A 16,501-nucleotide genomic window follows, 5' to 3' on the forward strand; every position below is an offset into this window, starting at 1 on the left:
TCAACAGGATGTGTGGAGCAGATTATGAATGCACAAGAGATGAGAACAAATAAGTTTCAACATCCATTTTGCTGTCAAAGAATCTGTTCTTCACAAGAGAAACTATACATAAACATAATCTAACAAAACGTCCAGCCAGCAGGCAGTCCAGTTGCAGTGATCTCAAGCGAAACCAACAAAAATAAAAAAGTTAAACCTGAATATCCATGAAGACGAATAGCAAGGGTTGTCTAGTCTTCAGGAAACCAAATATGAGCAGTTCCATATCACGATTACATCTGCCAAGTCTTTACCTAATAACAAGTTACCGAAAGCTAGCCCCATCACAAATTCAGACAACCTATTCAGGTTGTGATAATAGCAACACGTAACAGATAGCACAACATAACAAGGGATCACGAAGATACAACACACAACAACTACCCGTTATTGCATTTCATTCACTCCTTGGAGGTCTTGTTGATGAGTGACTTGTGGATGTGAGGGATGACACCACCACCAGCGATGGTGCCCTTGATGAGGGTGTCCAGCTCCTCATCTCCACGGATCGCAAGCTGCAGGTGGCGAGGGGTGATACGCTTCACCTTGAGATCCTTGCTAGCGTTGCCGGCCAGCTCAAGGACCTCGGCAGTAAGGTACTCAAGGATTGCTGCAGAGTACACAGCAGCAGTGGCACCCACACGGCCATTAGCCGAGACCCTCTGCTTGAGCTGCCTGTGTATACGTCCCACCGGGAACTGCATAGTGCAAACACACAAGCATGTCATGATCGGCGATTGATGAGGTCATAATTTAAACATGCAGAAATATTAACAGTAAAGATATCAATTCTGATAATGGATGTCCCAAGCTGAAACTATGATCAAAAATATAGTATTTGTGCCAGATACAGAGCAAGTGAATGGTCTAAAAACACAGAACAAGAGATTGAGGATGCATGATGCTGAATCCTGCAGCATCAGTACTAAATTGATAACATGGAAGAGTGCATCCCTCAAATGATTCAAGTAACCAAGTAGACAGCAATGCTTGCATCACAAAAACACGTGACTATCTCCAACAATGTTATAATTATATAGAAAAAATCGTAAACGGATCCCTCAATAGTACGGTACAAGTGTGGGTAGGATTCAAAAGGTACAGCTACAAGTTAGATCAATAAAATATGGAACTTTTGCCAGTGCATGGTACTGAAGCCTGCAATCAGTATACTGTCATAACATTGCAGGAGTGCAAAACATAGATCTGACATAGTTTACAATAGAACAGCTAAACTACGACTAAGATGGGGGAGACATCCTAAACAAACCAGCTAACCGATAATCATTACTCATACAAATCGATAATCAATACTGACAACAGAACGCAATAAGATTCTACAACAAATCTCGTACAAACAAAAGGTGCAACATGGCACCAGATCCGCGGCAGGAAACACTTAGAGATCTAACAATTCACCCGCGAGAACGGTCCGGAGAATAGAACTATCGATTATCACACACACACACACACACACACACACACACACACAGAGAGGAAAGAGGGGGAATTGGGGAGCGGGCAAACCTGAATCCCGGCGCGGGAGGAGCGGGACACGGGCGCCTTCTTCTTGTCCTTGTCCTTGTCGGCGGCGCCCTTGGCCGCCGTCGTCTTCGCCGCAAGCAGCCCCTTGCCTCCTTTCCCGGCCATCTCCCTTTGCAGCAGAGCCTCCTACCTGCACGACCACCGAAACCATCAGCAAAACCAAGCAAGCAAAAGAGATTTCAAGCTATACCGCCTGGGATCCCCTGCCCCACCTGGCTTCCTCTCGCCTCTCTCTGTGGAGCAGCTACAGGGCTGAGAACTGACTGGGGCTTGGGTGCTTCTCTCCTCTTTGCGCTATTCAGCGGTTTTGCTCCCTGTATTTATTTCGAGTGGTGGGGAGGCGGGGCGGGGGGGCGGGAGGGGGGAGTTGGGAGGGAAACCGTCGAAATTTCTGGCGCGCTGATGTTTTTGGGGGGTTTGAACTACGCGCGCGGTGGGACTGACAAAACAATTGGCGGCAGTGTGAAAAAACTAAAAAAAGGAAGCGGGAAACTGCGGAGCGTTTTGCGCTGGCCCGATGTTACTGGAAGCTGCTGTCTATTTCCGCTCAACACATATGGGCTTCCAAACCACCATGGACCTGACCACGTTTTCTTACGGCAGCTGTTTCTCAAAATTAGGAAGCTCCTATCTATTTCTGGGGCGAATCCTATTTAGCGCAGCAGGCGTCCGTTAACGTGTATTCTGCAAACGGGTGCTTGCAGAGCCCCGAGATGGGCCGGCCCATATAATTTGTTTTCCGAACGCAAAAAATGGGGGCAATCCGGGTTTCGAAACCGCAACCACTTCGCGGTGAGGCTTCGTTCCAATCACCAGGCTAAGCCCCGGTAGTTGACTTATTGTTCTCTTTTCTATCATTCTTTACTTCGGTTCTACTTTTTCCTTCTTTCTTTTTCATTTTGTCTTATCCTTTCTATTTCTTCTTTTGTTTTCTTTAATGCGTTTTAAAATTGGTGAACCTTTTTTCTAAATTGATAAACTGTTTTTAAATTGGATGAACTCTTTTCAACTTCGATGAACTTTATTCAAACTCAATGATTTTTTAAAAATTTGATGAACTTTTTTTCAAATTCGATGAACTTTTTTTAAATCTGTGAACTTTTTTCCAAATTCAATGAACTCTTTTCAAATTCGATGAACTTTTCTAAATTCAATGAACTTTTTCAAAATTTAGTGAACTTTTTTTCAAATTTGATGAACTTTTTTGAATTTGACTACTTTTTTTAATACATGAACTTTTTTCTAATTCGTGATGGTTTTTGAATCTGTGGACATTGAAATTTTGTTCACGTTTATGCTTGAAAAGGAATCAAGTTTTCTAAATAGCACGGCTACTGTTTTGTTATTGAAATGTACGCGCACCAATATTACTACCAAGGTGTTATAGCACAAGTGGTCAGCCGACTGCGCGCAGAACTAAATGGCGCCTGTTTGATTCCCACCGATAGCAGTTTTGGGGTCTTTTATGCATTATTTAATATTTTTTGCACTGCTGTTCATGGGCCGACCCACTGGCGTGCCGCAATGAGCGCCAGTTGGCTCAACTGGCGCCTGAAGCGCTGATTAGGAGGTCCCCATTTCTGGTGGGGAAGCAAGGAAGGAAAACGGAAGCCACATTGGGTTTCCTGGAAATCGATGACATAGCCCATAGGAATGGGGGGTCTCGGTTTCAAAGATTTTGAGTAGTTCAATCTGGCAATGTTGGCCAGGCAGGCCTGGCGGATATTAACCGAGAGACACTAAGCGCCCGCTTGTTAAAGAGCATCTACTACCCGTCGTCTGACTTCCTTGCGGCCGAACTTGGAAATCACTTGAGCCAAGTCTAGAGAGCAATTGTTGAGGGTCGAAACACTCTAAAGCAAGGATTGATAAAACAAAATGGGAATGGGGTGTCCACAAACATCTGGGCACATAACTGGCTACCAAGAGATGAAATGCTCCGACCATATAGGTGTTTAACACCCAACAGGCCTATCCTTGGTCTCGTAACTCATTGATCACACGACACCTTCATGGAACAGGCAACGTGTACTTCAAACGTTTATGCCAATGGACATTCATGTTATATTGGGAATCCCGTTGTGCACACGGAATCTGCCGGACTTTTGGGCTTGGCACTTTGATAAACATGGTATTTTATCAGTTAAACCTGCTGACAACATGTTGATGGCAACAAGACAGAGGAGGGAGGCTTGGCTTGAGATGCTGCAGGAACATCTAGATCGATGGCAGAGGAGGGAGCGTGGAAATCTCTCTGGAAAACAGAAGTTCCTGGCAAGATCCATATGTTTCTTTGGAGACTATCCAAACAGTCACTGCCGACGAATGATGTTCGAGCACATCGACACATGACAGAATCTGACTAATGTGGTTTGTGTGGAGTCCAAGATTCATGGTGCCATTCGTTGCTGGAATGCTCATCATCACGGAGTGTATGGGCATTGACAGATGAGGACATCACACATAAAATCACAACCGCTACAGAGCCTAATGCCAAGCGTTGGTTATTCACTTTGATGGAATTGCTTCCCAATGACAAATTTGTTATCATGGTTGTTACGTTATGGTCCATTTGGCATGCTGGACGCAAGGTCACCCATGAAGGGATTTTTCAGAGTCCTCAAGCAACACATGTTTTCGTGCAGAGGTTTATTGAGGACCTCGGGATCTAATGTCTACTACACAACCTTCTTCTTGTAGACGTTGTTGGGCCTCCAAGTGTAGAGGTTTGTAGGACAACAGCAAATTTCTCTCAAGTGGATGACCTAAGGTTTATCAATCCGTGTGAGGCGTAGGATGAAGATGGTCTCTCTCAAACAACCCTGCAACCAAATAACAAAGAGTCTATTGTGTCTCCAACACACCCAATACAATGGTAAATTGTATAGGTGCACTAGTTCGGCGAAGAGATGGTGATACAAGTACAATATAGATGGTAGATATAGGTTTTTGTAATCTGGAATTATAAAAACAGCAAGGTAACAAGTAATAAAAGTGAGCGTAAATGCTATTGCAATGGTAGGAAACAAGGCGTAGGGTTCATACTTTCACTAGTGCAAGTTCTCTCAACAATAATAACATAATTGGATCATATAGCTATCCCTCAACATGCAACAAAGAGTCACTCCAAAGTCACTAATAGCGCAGAACAAATGAAGAGATTATTGTAGGGTACGAAACCACCTCAAAGTTATTCTTTCGGATCGATCTATTCAAGAGTTCATACTAGAATAACACCTTAAGACACAAATCAACCAAAACCCTAATGTCACCTAGATACTCCAATGTCACCTCAAGTATCCGTGGGTATGATTATACGATATGCATCACACAATCTCAGATTCATCTATTCAACCAACACAAAGAACTTCAAAGAGTGCCCCAAAGTTTCTACCGGAGAGTCAAGATGAAAACATGTGCCAATCCCTATGCATAAGTTCACGGAACTCGCAAGTTGATCACCAAAACATGCATCAAGTGGATCACGTGATATCCCATTGTCACCACAGATAAGCACATGCAAGACATACATCAAGTGTTCTCAAATCCTTAAAGACTCAATCCGATAATATGACTTCAAAGGGAAAACTCAATTCATCACAAGAGAGTAGAGGGGGAGAAACATCATAAGATCCAAATACAATAGCAAAGCTTGCGATACATCAAGATCGTGTCGACTAAAGAACACGAGAGAGAGAGAGAGAGAGATCAAACACATAGCTACCGGTACATACCCTCAGCCCCGAGGGTGAACTACTCCCTCCTTGACATGGAGAGCGCCGGGATGATGAAGATGGCCACCGGAGTGGGATTCCCCCCTCCGGCAGGGTGCCGGAACGGGTCTAGATTGGTTTTTGGTGGCTACGGAGGCTTCTGGCGGCGGAACTCCCGATCTATTCTGTTTCTCGATGTTTTTAGGGTATATGGACATATATAGGAGAAAGAAGTCAGTCAGGGGAGCCACGGGGGCCCACGAGGGTGGGGGCGCGCCCAGGGGGGCAGGCGCACCTCCCTGCCTCATGGCCACCTCGAAGCTTCCCTTACGTCTACTCCAAGTCTCCTGGATTGCTTCCGTTCCAAAAATAACTCTCCCGAAGGTTTCATTCCGTTTGGACTCCGTTTGATATTCCTTTTCTTCGAAACACTGAAATAGGCATGAAAACATCAATTTGGGCTGGGCTTCCGATTAATAGGTCAGTCCCAAAAATAATATAGAAGTGTATAATAAAGCCCATAAACATCCAAAACAGATAATATAATATTCCCTCTGTCCCATAATATAAGAACGTTTTTGGCACTCGTGTAGTGTTAAAAACGTTCTTATATTTTGGGATAGAGGGAGTAGCAAGGAACAATCAAAAATTATAGATACGTTGGAGACATATCAGCATCCCCAAGCTTAATTCCTGCTCCTCCTCGAGTAGGTAAATGATAAAAACAAAATTTTTGATGTGGAATGCTATCTAACATATTTATCCATGTAATTCTCTTTATTGTGGCAAGAATATTCAGATCCGAAAGATTCAAGACAAAAGTTTAATATTGACATAAAAATAATAATACTTCAAGCATACTAACAAAGTAATCATGTCTTCTCAAAATAACATGGCCAAAGAAAGCTATCCCTACAAAATCATATAGTCTGGCTATGCTCCATCTTCATCACACAAAATATTTAAATTATGCACAACCCCGATGAGAAGCCAAGCAATTGTTTCATACTTTTGATGTTCTCAAACTTTTTCAATCTTCACGCAATACATGAGAGTGAGCCATGGACATAGCACTATAGGTGGAATAGAATGGTGGTTGTGGAGAAGACAAAAAGGAGAAGATAGTCTCACATCAACTAGGTGAAGGGGAACGTAGTAATTTCAAAAAAATTCCTACGCACACGCAAGATCATGATGATGCATAGCAACGAGGGGAGAGTGTGATCTACGTACCCTTGTAGATCGACAACAGAAGCGTTTGGTTGATGTAGTCGTACGTCTTCACGGCCCGACCGATCAAGCACCGAAACTACGACACCTCCGAGTTTTAGCACACGTTCAGCTCGATGACGATCCCCGGACTCCGATCCAGCAAAGTGTCGGGGAAGAGTTCCGTCAGCACGATGGTGTGGTGACGATCTTGATGTACTACTGCCGCAGGGCTTCGCCTAAGCACCGCTACAATATTATCGAGGACTATGGTGGCTGGGGGCGCCGCACACGGCTAAGAGTAAGATCACGTGGATCAACTTGTGTGTTTCTGGGGTGCCCCTGCCTCCGTATATAAAGGACTAGAGGGGGGGTGCGGCCGGCCTAGGAGAGGCGCGCCAGGAGAGTCCTACTCCCTCTAGGAGTAGGATTCCCCCCCCCCAATCCTAGTTGGAATAGGATTCGCGGAGGGGGGAAAAGAGAGAGGGTGGCCGGCCCCCTCTCCTTGTCCTATTCGGACCAAGGGAGGGGAGGGGCGCGCGGCCCATCTTGGGCTGCCTCTTCTCTTTTCCACTAAGGCCCACTATGGCCCATATAGCTCCCGGGGGGGTCCGGTAACCTCCCGGTACTCCGGTAAAATCCCGAATTCATCCGGAACACTACCGATATCCAAACATAGGCTTCCAATATATCAATCTTTATGTCTCGACCATTTCGAGACTCCTCGCCATGTCCGTGATCACATCCGGGACTCCGAACAAACTTCAGTACATCAAAATGCATAAACTCATAATATAACTGTCATCGTAACCTTAAGCGTGCAGACCCTACGGGTTCGAGAACAATGTAGACATGACCGAGACATGTCTCCGGTCAATAACCAATAGCGGAACCTGGATGCTCATATTGGCTCCTACATATTCTATGAAGATCTTTATCGGTCAGACCGCATAACAACATACGTTGTTCCCTTTGTCATCGGTATGTTACTTGCCCGAGATTCGATCGTCGGTATTCCAATACCTAGTTCAATCTCATTACCGGCAAGTCTCTTTACTCGTTCTGTAATACATCATCCTGCAACTAACTCATTAGTTGCAATGCTTGCAAGGCTTAAGTGATGTGCATTACCGAGAGGGCCCAGAGATACCTCTCCGACAATCGGAGTGACAAATCCTAATCTCGAAATACGCCAATCCAACATATACCTTTGGAGACACCTGTAGAGCTCCTTTATAATCACCCAGTTACGTTGTGATGTTTGGTAGCACACAAAGTGTTCCTCTGGTAAACGGGAGTTGCATAATCTCATAGTCATAGGAACATGTATAAGTTATGAAGAAAGTAATAGCAACTCACTAAACGATCGGGTGCTAAGCTAATGGAATGGGTCATGTCAATCAGATCATTCACTTAATGATGTGATCCCGTTAATCAAATAACAACTCTTTGTTTATGATTAGGAAACATAACCATCTTTGATTAACGAGCTAGTCAAGTAGAGGCATACTAGTGACACTTTGTTTGTCTATGTATTCACACATGTATTATGTTTCCGGTTAATACAATTCTAGCATGAATAATAAACATTTATCATGATATAAGGAAATAAATAATAACTTTATTATTGCCTCTAGGGCATATTTCCTTCAGTCTCCCACTTGCACTAGAGTCAATAATCTAGATTACACAGTTATGATTCTAACACCCATGGAGCCTTGGTGCTGATCATGTTTTGCTCGTGGAAGAGGCTTAGTCAACGGGTCTGCAACATTCAGATCCGTATGTATCTTGCAAATCTCTATGTCTCCCACCTGGACTAGATCCCGGATGGAATTGAAGCGTCTTTTGATGTGCTTGGTTCTCTTGTGAAATCTGGATTCCTTTGCCAAGGCAATTGCACCAGTATTGTCACAAAAGATTTTCATTAGACCCGATGCACTAGGTATGACACCTAGATCGGATATGAACTCTTTCATCCAGACTCCTTCATTTGCTGCTTCCGAAGCAGCTATGTACTCCGCTTCACATGTAGATCCCGCTACAACGCTTTGTTTGGAACTGCATCAACTGACAGCTCCACCGTTTAATGTAAACATGTATCCGGTTTGCGATTTAGAATCGTCTGAATCAGTGTCAAAGCTTGCATCAATGTAACCTTTTACGATGAGCTCTTTGTCACCTCCATATATGAGAAACATATCCTTAGTCCTTTTCAGGTATTTCAGGATGTTCTTGACCGCTGTCCAGTGATCCACTCCTGGATTACTTTGGTACCTCCCTGCTAGACTTATAGCAAGGCACACATCAGGTCTGGTACACAGCATTGCATACATAATAGAGCCTATGGCTGAAGCATAGGGAACGTCTTTCATTTTCTCTCTATCTTCTGCAGTGGTCGGGCATTGAGTCTTACTCAACTTCACACCTCGTAACACAGGCAAGAACCCTTTCTTTGCTTGATCCATTTTGAACTTCTTCAAAACTTTGTCAAGGTATGTGCTTTGTGAAAGTCCAATTAAGCGTCTTGATCTATCTCTATAGATCTTAATGCCTAATATGTAAGCAGCTTCACCGAGGTCTTTCATTGAAAAACTCTTATTCAAGTATCCCTTTATGCTATCCAGAAATTCTACATCATTTCCAATTAGTAATATGTCATCTACATATAATATCAGAAATGCTACAGAGCTCCCACTCACTTTCTTGTAAATACAGGCTTCTCCAAAAGTCTGTATAAAACCAAATGCTTTGATCACACTATCAAAACGTTTATTCCAACTCTGAGAGGCTTGCACCAGTCCATAAATGGATCGCCGGAGTTTGCACACTTTGTTAGCTCCCTTTGGATCGACAAAACCTTCTGGTTGCATCATATACAACTCTTCTTCCAGAAATCCATTCAGGAATGCAGTTTTGACATCCATCTGCCAAATTTCATAATCATAAAACGCGGCAATTGCTAACATGATTCGGACAGACTTAAGCATCGCTACGGGTGAGAAGGTCTCATCGTAGTCAATCCCTTGAACTTGCCGAAAACCTTTTGCGACAAGTCGAGCTTTGTAGACAGTAATATTACCGTCAGCGTCAGTCTTCTTCTTGAAGATCCATTTATTCTCAATTGCTTGCCGATCATCGGGCAAGTCAACCAAAGTCCATACTTTGTTCTCATACATGGATCCCATCTCAGATTTCATGGCTTCAAGCCACTTTGCGGAATCTGGGCTCACCACCGCTTCTTCATAGTTCGTAGGTTCATCATGATCTAGTAGCATGACTTCCAGAATGGGATTACCGTACCACTCTGGCGCGGATCTTACTCTGGTTGATCTACGAGGTTCAGTAGTATCTTGTTCTGAAGTTTCATGATCATCATCATTAGCTTCCTCACTAACTGGTGTAGGTGTCACAGAAACAGTTTTCTGTGATGTACTACTATCCAATAAGGGAGCAGGTACAGTTACCTCGTCAAGTTCTACTTTCCTCCCACTCACTTCTTTCGAGAGAAACTCCTTCTCTAGAAAGGATCCATTCTTAGCAACGAATGTCTTGCCTTCGGATCTGTGATAGAAGGTGTATCCAATAGTCTCCTTTGGATATCCTATGAAGACACATTTCTCCGATTTGGGTTCGAGCTTATCAGGTTGAAGTTTTTTCACATAAGCATCGCAGCCCCAAACTTTCAAAAACGACAACTTTGGTTTCTTGCCAAACCACAGTTCATAAGGCGTCGTCTCAACGGATTTTGATGGTGCCCTATTTAACGTGAATGCGGCCGTCTCTAGAGCGTATCCCCAAAACGATAGCGGTAAATCAGTAAGAGACATCATAGATCGCACCATATCTAGTAAAGTACGATTACGACGTTCGGACACACCATTACGCTGTGGTGTTCCGGGTGGCGTGAGTTGCGAAACTATTCCACAATTTTTCAAATGTACACCAAACTCGTAACTCAAATATTCTCCTCCACGATCAGATCGTAGAAACTTTATTTTCTTGTTACGATGATTTTCAACTTCACTCTGAAATTCTTTGAACTTTTCAAATGTTTCAGACTTGTGTTTCAATAAGTAGATATACCCATATCTGCTTAAGTCATCTGTGAAGGTGAGAAAATAACGATATCCGCCACGAGCCTTAATATTCATCGGACCACATACATCTGTATGTATGATTTCCAACAAATCTGTTGCTCTCTCCATAGTATCGGAGAACGGTGTTTTGGTCATCTTGCCCATGAGGCACGGTTCGCAAGTACCAAGTGATTCATAATCAAGTGGTTCCAAAAGTCCATCAGTATGGAGTTTCTTCATGCGCTTTACACCGATATGACCTAAACGGCAGTGCCACAAATATGTTGCACTATCATTATCAACTCTGCATCTTTTGGCTTCAACATTATGAATATGTGTGTTACTACTATCGAGATTCAACAAGAATAGACCACTCTTCAAGGGTGCATGACCATAAAAGATATTACTCATATAAATAGAACAACCATTATTCTCTGATTTAAACGAATAACCGTCTCGCATCAAACAAGATCCAGATATAATGTTCATGCTTAACACTGGCACCAAATAACAATTATTTAGGTCTAATATTAATCCCGAAGGTAGATGTAGAGGTAGCGTGCCGACTGCAATCACATCGACTTTGGAACCGTTTCCCACGCGCATCGTCACCTCGTCCTTAGCCAATCTTCGCTTAATCCGTAGTCCCTGTTTCGAGTTGCAAATATTAGCAACAGAACCAGTATCAAATACCCAGGTGCTACTGCGAGCATTAGTAAGGTACACATCAATAACATGTATATCACATATACCTTTGTTCACCTTGCCATCCTTCTTATCCGCCAAATACTTGGGGCAGTTCCGCTTCCAGTGACCAGTCTGCTTGCAGTAGAAGCACTCAGTTTCAGGCTTAGGTCCAGACTTGGGTTTCTTCTCCTGAGCAGCAACTTGTTTGCTGTTCTTCTTGAAGTTCCCCTTCTTCTTCCCTTTGCCCTTTTTCTTGAAACTAGTGGTCTTGTTGACCATCAACACTTGATGCTCCTTCTTGATTTCTACCTCCGCAGCTTTCAGCATTGCGAAGAGCTCGGGAATAGTCTTATTCATCCCTTGCATATTATAGTTCATCACGAAGCTCTTGTAGCTTGGTGGCAGTGATTGGAGAATTCTGTCAATGACGCAATCATCTGGAAGATTAACTCCCAATTGAATCAAGTGATTATTATACCCAGACATTTTGAGTATATGCTCACTGATAGAACTGTTCTCCTCCATCTTGCAGCTATAGAACTTATTGGAGACTTCATATCTCTCAATCCGGGCATTTGCTTGAAATATTAACTTCAACTCCTGGAACATCTCATATGCTCCATGACGTTCAAAACGTCGTTGAAGTCCCGATTCTAAGCCGTAAAGCATGGCACACTGAACTATCGAGTAGTCATCAGCTTTGCTCTGCCAGACGTTCATAACATCTGGTGTTGCTCCAGCAGCAGGCCTGGCACCCAGCGGTGCTGCCAGGACATAATTCTTCTGTGCAGCAATGAGGATAATCCTCAAGTTACGGACCCAGTCCGTGTAATTGCTACCATCATCTTTCAACTTTGCTTTCTCAAGGAACGCATTAAAATTCAATGGAACAACAGCACGAGCCATTTATCTACAATCAACATAAACAAGCAAGATACCATCAGGGACTAAGTTCATGATAAATTTAAGTTCAATTAATCATATTACCTAAGAACTCCCACTTAGATAGACATCCCTCTAATCTTCTAAGTGATCACGTGATCCAAATCAACTAAACCATAACCGATCATCACGTGAGATGGAGTAGTTTTCAATGGTGAACATCGTTATGTTGATCATATCTACTATATGATTCATGCTCGACCTTTCGGTCTCCGTGTTCCGAGGCCATATCTGCATATGCTAGGCTCATCAAGTTTAACCTGAGTATTCTGCGTGTGCAAAAACTGGCTTGCACCCGTTGTAGATGGACGTAGAGCTTATCACACCCGATCATCACGTGGTGTCTGGGCACGACAAACTTTGGCAACGGTGCATACTCAGGGAGAACACTTCTTGATAATTTAGTGAGAGATCATCTTATAATGCTACCGTCAATCAAAGCAAGATAAGATGCATAAAAGATAAACATCACATGCAATCAATATAAGTGATATGATATGGCCATCATCATCTTGTGCTTGTGATCTCCATCTTCGAAGCACCGTCGTGATCACCATCGTCACCGGCGCGACTCCTTGATCTCCATCGTAGCATCGTTGTCGTCTCGCCAATCTTATGCTTCCACGACTATCACTACCGCTTAGTAATAAAGTAAAGCATTACATCGCGATTGCATTGCATACAATAAAGCGACAACCATATGGCTCCTGCCAGTTGCCGATAACTTGGTTACAAAACATGATCATCTCATACAATAAAATTTAGCATCATGCCTTGACCATATCACATCACAACATGCCCTGCAAAAACAAGTTAGACGTCCTCTACTTTGTTGTTGCAAGTTTTACGTGGCTGCTACGGGCTTAAGCAAGAACCAATCTCACCTACGCATCAAAACCACAACGATAGTTTGTCAAATAGACTCCGTTTTAACCTTCGCAAGGACCGGGCGTAGCCACACTTTGTTCAACTAAAGTTGGAGAGACTGTCGCCCGCAAGCCACCTATGTGCAAAGCACGTCGGGGGAACCGGTCTCGCGTAAGCGTACGCGTAATGTTGGTCCGGGTCGTCTCGTCCAACAATGCCGCCGAACCAAAGTATGACATGCTGGTAGGCAGTATGACTTAGATCGCCCACAACTCACTTGTGTTCTACTCGTGCATATAAAATCAACATAAAAAACCTAGGCTCGGATGCCACTGTTGGGTTTCGTAGTAATTTCAAAAAAATTCCTACGCACACGCAAGATCATGTGATGCATAGCAACGAGAGGGGAGAGTGTTGTCTACGTACCCACGCAGACCGACTGCGGAAGCGTTGACGCAACGTAGAGGAAGTAGTCGTACGTCTTCACGATCCAACCGATCAAGTACCGAAACTACGGCACCTCCGAGTTCGAGCACACGTTCAGCTCGATGACGATCCCCGGACTCCGATCCAGCAAAGTGTCGGGGAAGAGTTCTGTCAGCACGACGGCGTGGTGACGATCTTGATGTACTACAGCAGCAGGGCTTCGCCTAAACTCCGCTACAGTATTATCGAGGAATATGGTGGCTGGGGGCACCGCACACGGCTAAGGAATAGATCACATGGATCAACTTGTTGTTTCTTTGGTGCTAGCCCTGCCCCTTTATTTATATGTTGAGCCCCGGGGTCGAAACTTGGAGCAAAAGCCTCCTTAAAGTCGGTTTTGCCCGAAAGGCAAGAGTCCCACTCGGACTCCAGGACCAAACGCCACAATCCTTGGCGTCTGGCCCACACGCCATGGGCCTCGGCGTCTGGCCCAGGGTCAGAGGCCAGGGTCTCCGGCGTTTGGCCCCCTGGCCTCCGCAAAACTCCTTTTGCATCGACCTAAAGCCACATGGGCTTGACCCCTTGGCCTAACCATATCATCCAATATATGAATATTTACGTCTCGACCATTTCGAGACTCCTCGTCATGTCCCCGATCTCATCCGGGACTCCGAACTCCTTCGGTACATCAAAACATGTAAACTCATAATATAACTATCATCGTAACCTTAAGCGTGCGGACCCTACGGGTTCGAGAACAATGTAGACATGACCGAGACACGTCTCCGGTCAATAACCAATAGCGGGACCTGGATGCCCATATTGGCTCCTACATATTCTACGAAGATCTTTATCGGTCAGACCGCATAACAACATACGTTGTTCCCTTTGTCATCGGTATGTTACTTGCCCGAGATTTGATCGTCGGTATCCAATACCTATTTCAATCTCGTTACCGGCAAGTCTCTTTACTCGTTCTGTAATACATCATCCCGCAACTAACTCATTTAGTTGCAATGCTTGCAAGGCTTAAGTGATGTGCATTACCGAGAGGGCCCAGAGATACCTCTCCGATAATCGGAGTGACAAAACCTAATCTCGAAATACGCCAACCCAACATGTACCTTTGGAGACACCTATAGTACTCCTTTATAATCACCCAGTTACGTTGTGACGTTTGGTAGTACCCAAAGTGTTCCTCCGGTAAACGGGAGTTGCATAATCTCATAGTTATAGGAACATGTATAAGTCATGAAGAAAGCAATAGCAACATACTAAACGATCGGGTGCTAAGCTAATGGAATGGGTCACGTCAATCAGATCATTCTCTTAATGATGTGACCTCGTTAATCAAATAACAACACTTTGTTCATGGTTAGGAAACATAACTATCTTTGATTAACGAGCTAGTCAAGTAGAGGCATACTAGTGACACTAAGTTTGTCTATGTATTCACACATGTATTATGTTTCCGGTTAATACAATTCTAGCATGAATAATAAACATTTATCATGATATAAGGAAATAAATAATAACTTTATTATTGCCTCTAGGTCATATTTCCTTCAAATTAGATGTAGCTCAGTGTTCATCTTTTGTCAAGCATCTTGAGTGGATCACCGCCATGTGCTTTGTTGCTATGTTAGAGTGCAGTAGCTTATTTTTCTTGATGCATTTAGATGGCCTCGTGCTGTTGATCGCAGCTTTGTGACATTATTGTTTTGCTTGCCATTTGCAAACCATGCATCCGATTCCGGTGATCTTTATATCGATTTCGACCGAAATCAACTCCTCTTTCCAGCGGCACTCTTGGTTTGCCAAGTTGAGGCCTGGTTCAATCTTTCCTTTCCGAAGCACGCATATGCATTGCATATCACATCCCGCATATCATGCCATGTTTTGCATCATGTTGCTTACGCATTGCATCGTGGTTGATTGTGTCTCCCTTGCTTGTGTTCTTGCTTTGGGTAGAGCCGGGAGACGAGTACGTGATCGAGGAATCCGTTGAGAATGTTTACGAGGATCAAGCTTACGTCAACTCGGAGAACTTTGCAGGCAAGATGACCATACCCTCGAAATCACTTCTATCTTTGCTTGCTAGTTGCTCGCCTTATTGCTATGCCTATGCTATGATACCTACCACTTGCTTATCATGCCTCCCATATTGCCATGTCAAACCTCTAACCCACCTTGTCCTAGCAAACCGTTGTTTGGCTATGTTACCGCTTTGCTCAGCCCCTCTTATAGCGTTGCTAGTTGCAGGTGAAGATTGGAGTTTGTTCCTTGTTGGAACATGTTTATTGTTGGGATATCATTATTATATCTTGTCTACTTTAATGTAGCTATATACTTGGTAAAGGGTGGAAGGCTCGGCCTTATGCCTGGTGTTTTGTTCCACTCTTGCCGCCCTAGTTTCCGTCATACCGGTGTTATGTTCCTTGATTTTGCGTTCCTTACGCGGTTGGGTTATAATGGGAACCCCTTGACAGTTCGCCTTGAATAAAACTCCTCCAGCAAGGCCCAACTTTGATTTTTCCATTTGCCACCTAGCCTTTTTCCCTTGGGTTCCGCGGACTCAAGGGTCATCTTTATTTTAAACCCCCGGGCCAGTGCTCCTCTGAGTGTTGGTCCAACCTGTCAGCTGCCGGTGGCCACCAGGGGCAACTCTGGGCTGGCCTACTGGAACCTTGGACAATCCGGTGTGCCCTGAGAACAAGATATGTGCAGCTCCTATCGGGATTTGTCGGCACATTCGGGTGGCTTTGCTGGTTTAGTTTTGGCATTGTCGAGATGTCTTGTAACCGGGATTCCGAGTCTGATCGGGTTGTCCTGGGAGAAGGAATATCCTTCGTTGACCGTGAGAGCTTGTGATGGGCTAAGTTGGGACACCCCTGTAGGGATTTGAACTTTCAAAAGCCGTGCCCGCGGTTATGGGCAGGTGGGAATTTGTTAATGTCCGGTTGTAGAAAACCTGAAACTTAAATTTAACTAAAA

The 16,501-nt window shown here is 44.0% G+C and overlaps 1 protein-coding gene across 2 annotated transcripts; it reads right to left on the bottom strand.

Annotated features, from left to right (window-relative positions):
- Positions 1–215: 215 nt before the first annotated feature.
- On the bottom strand, positions 216–1,949 carry LOC125554967 (probable histone H2A variant 2). 2 transcript variants are annotated; one of them, XM_048718313.1, is made up of 3 exons: positions 1,797–1,949; positions 1,567–1,714; positions 216–737 (listed from the first exon to the last, which is right to left on the bottom strand). In XM_048718313.1, exons 2-3 carry the CDS (start codon positions 1,687–1,689, stop codon positions 441–443), a joined length of 420 nt encoding a protein of 139 aa, XP_048574270.1. In that variant the 5' UTR covers positions 1,690–1,714; positions 1,797–1,949; the 3' UTR covers positions 216–440. The 2 variants fall into 2 exon arrangements, with proteins under 2 accessions (XP_048574270.1, XP_048574273.1); XM_048718316.1 differs by having other exon boundaries at positions 1,567–1,710; positions 1,797–1,918.
- Positions 1,950–16,501: the final 14,552 nt, after the last annotated feature.

Source organism: Triticum urartu, chromosome 1 (genome assembly GCF_003073215.2).
Source record: "Triticum urartu cultivar G1812 chromosome 1, Tu2.1, whole genome shotgun sequence".
Taxonomy (NCBI): Eukaryota; Viridiplantae; Streptophyta; class Magnoliopsida; order Poales; family Poaceae; genus Triticum; species Triticum urartu.

Bases quoted from the DNA above. Each gene is read 5' to 3' on its own strand.
- LOC125554967 (XM_048718313.1), bottom strand. From the start codon at position 1,689: ATGGCCGGGAAAGGAGGCAAGGGGCTGCTTGCGGCGAAGACGACGGCG. The intron at 738-1,566 runs GTTTGCCCGCTC...TGCACTATGCAG, and splicing joins CCTCCCGCGCCGGGATTCAG to TTCCCGGTGGGACGTATACA.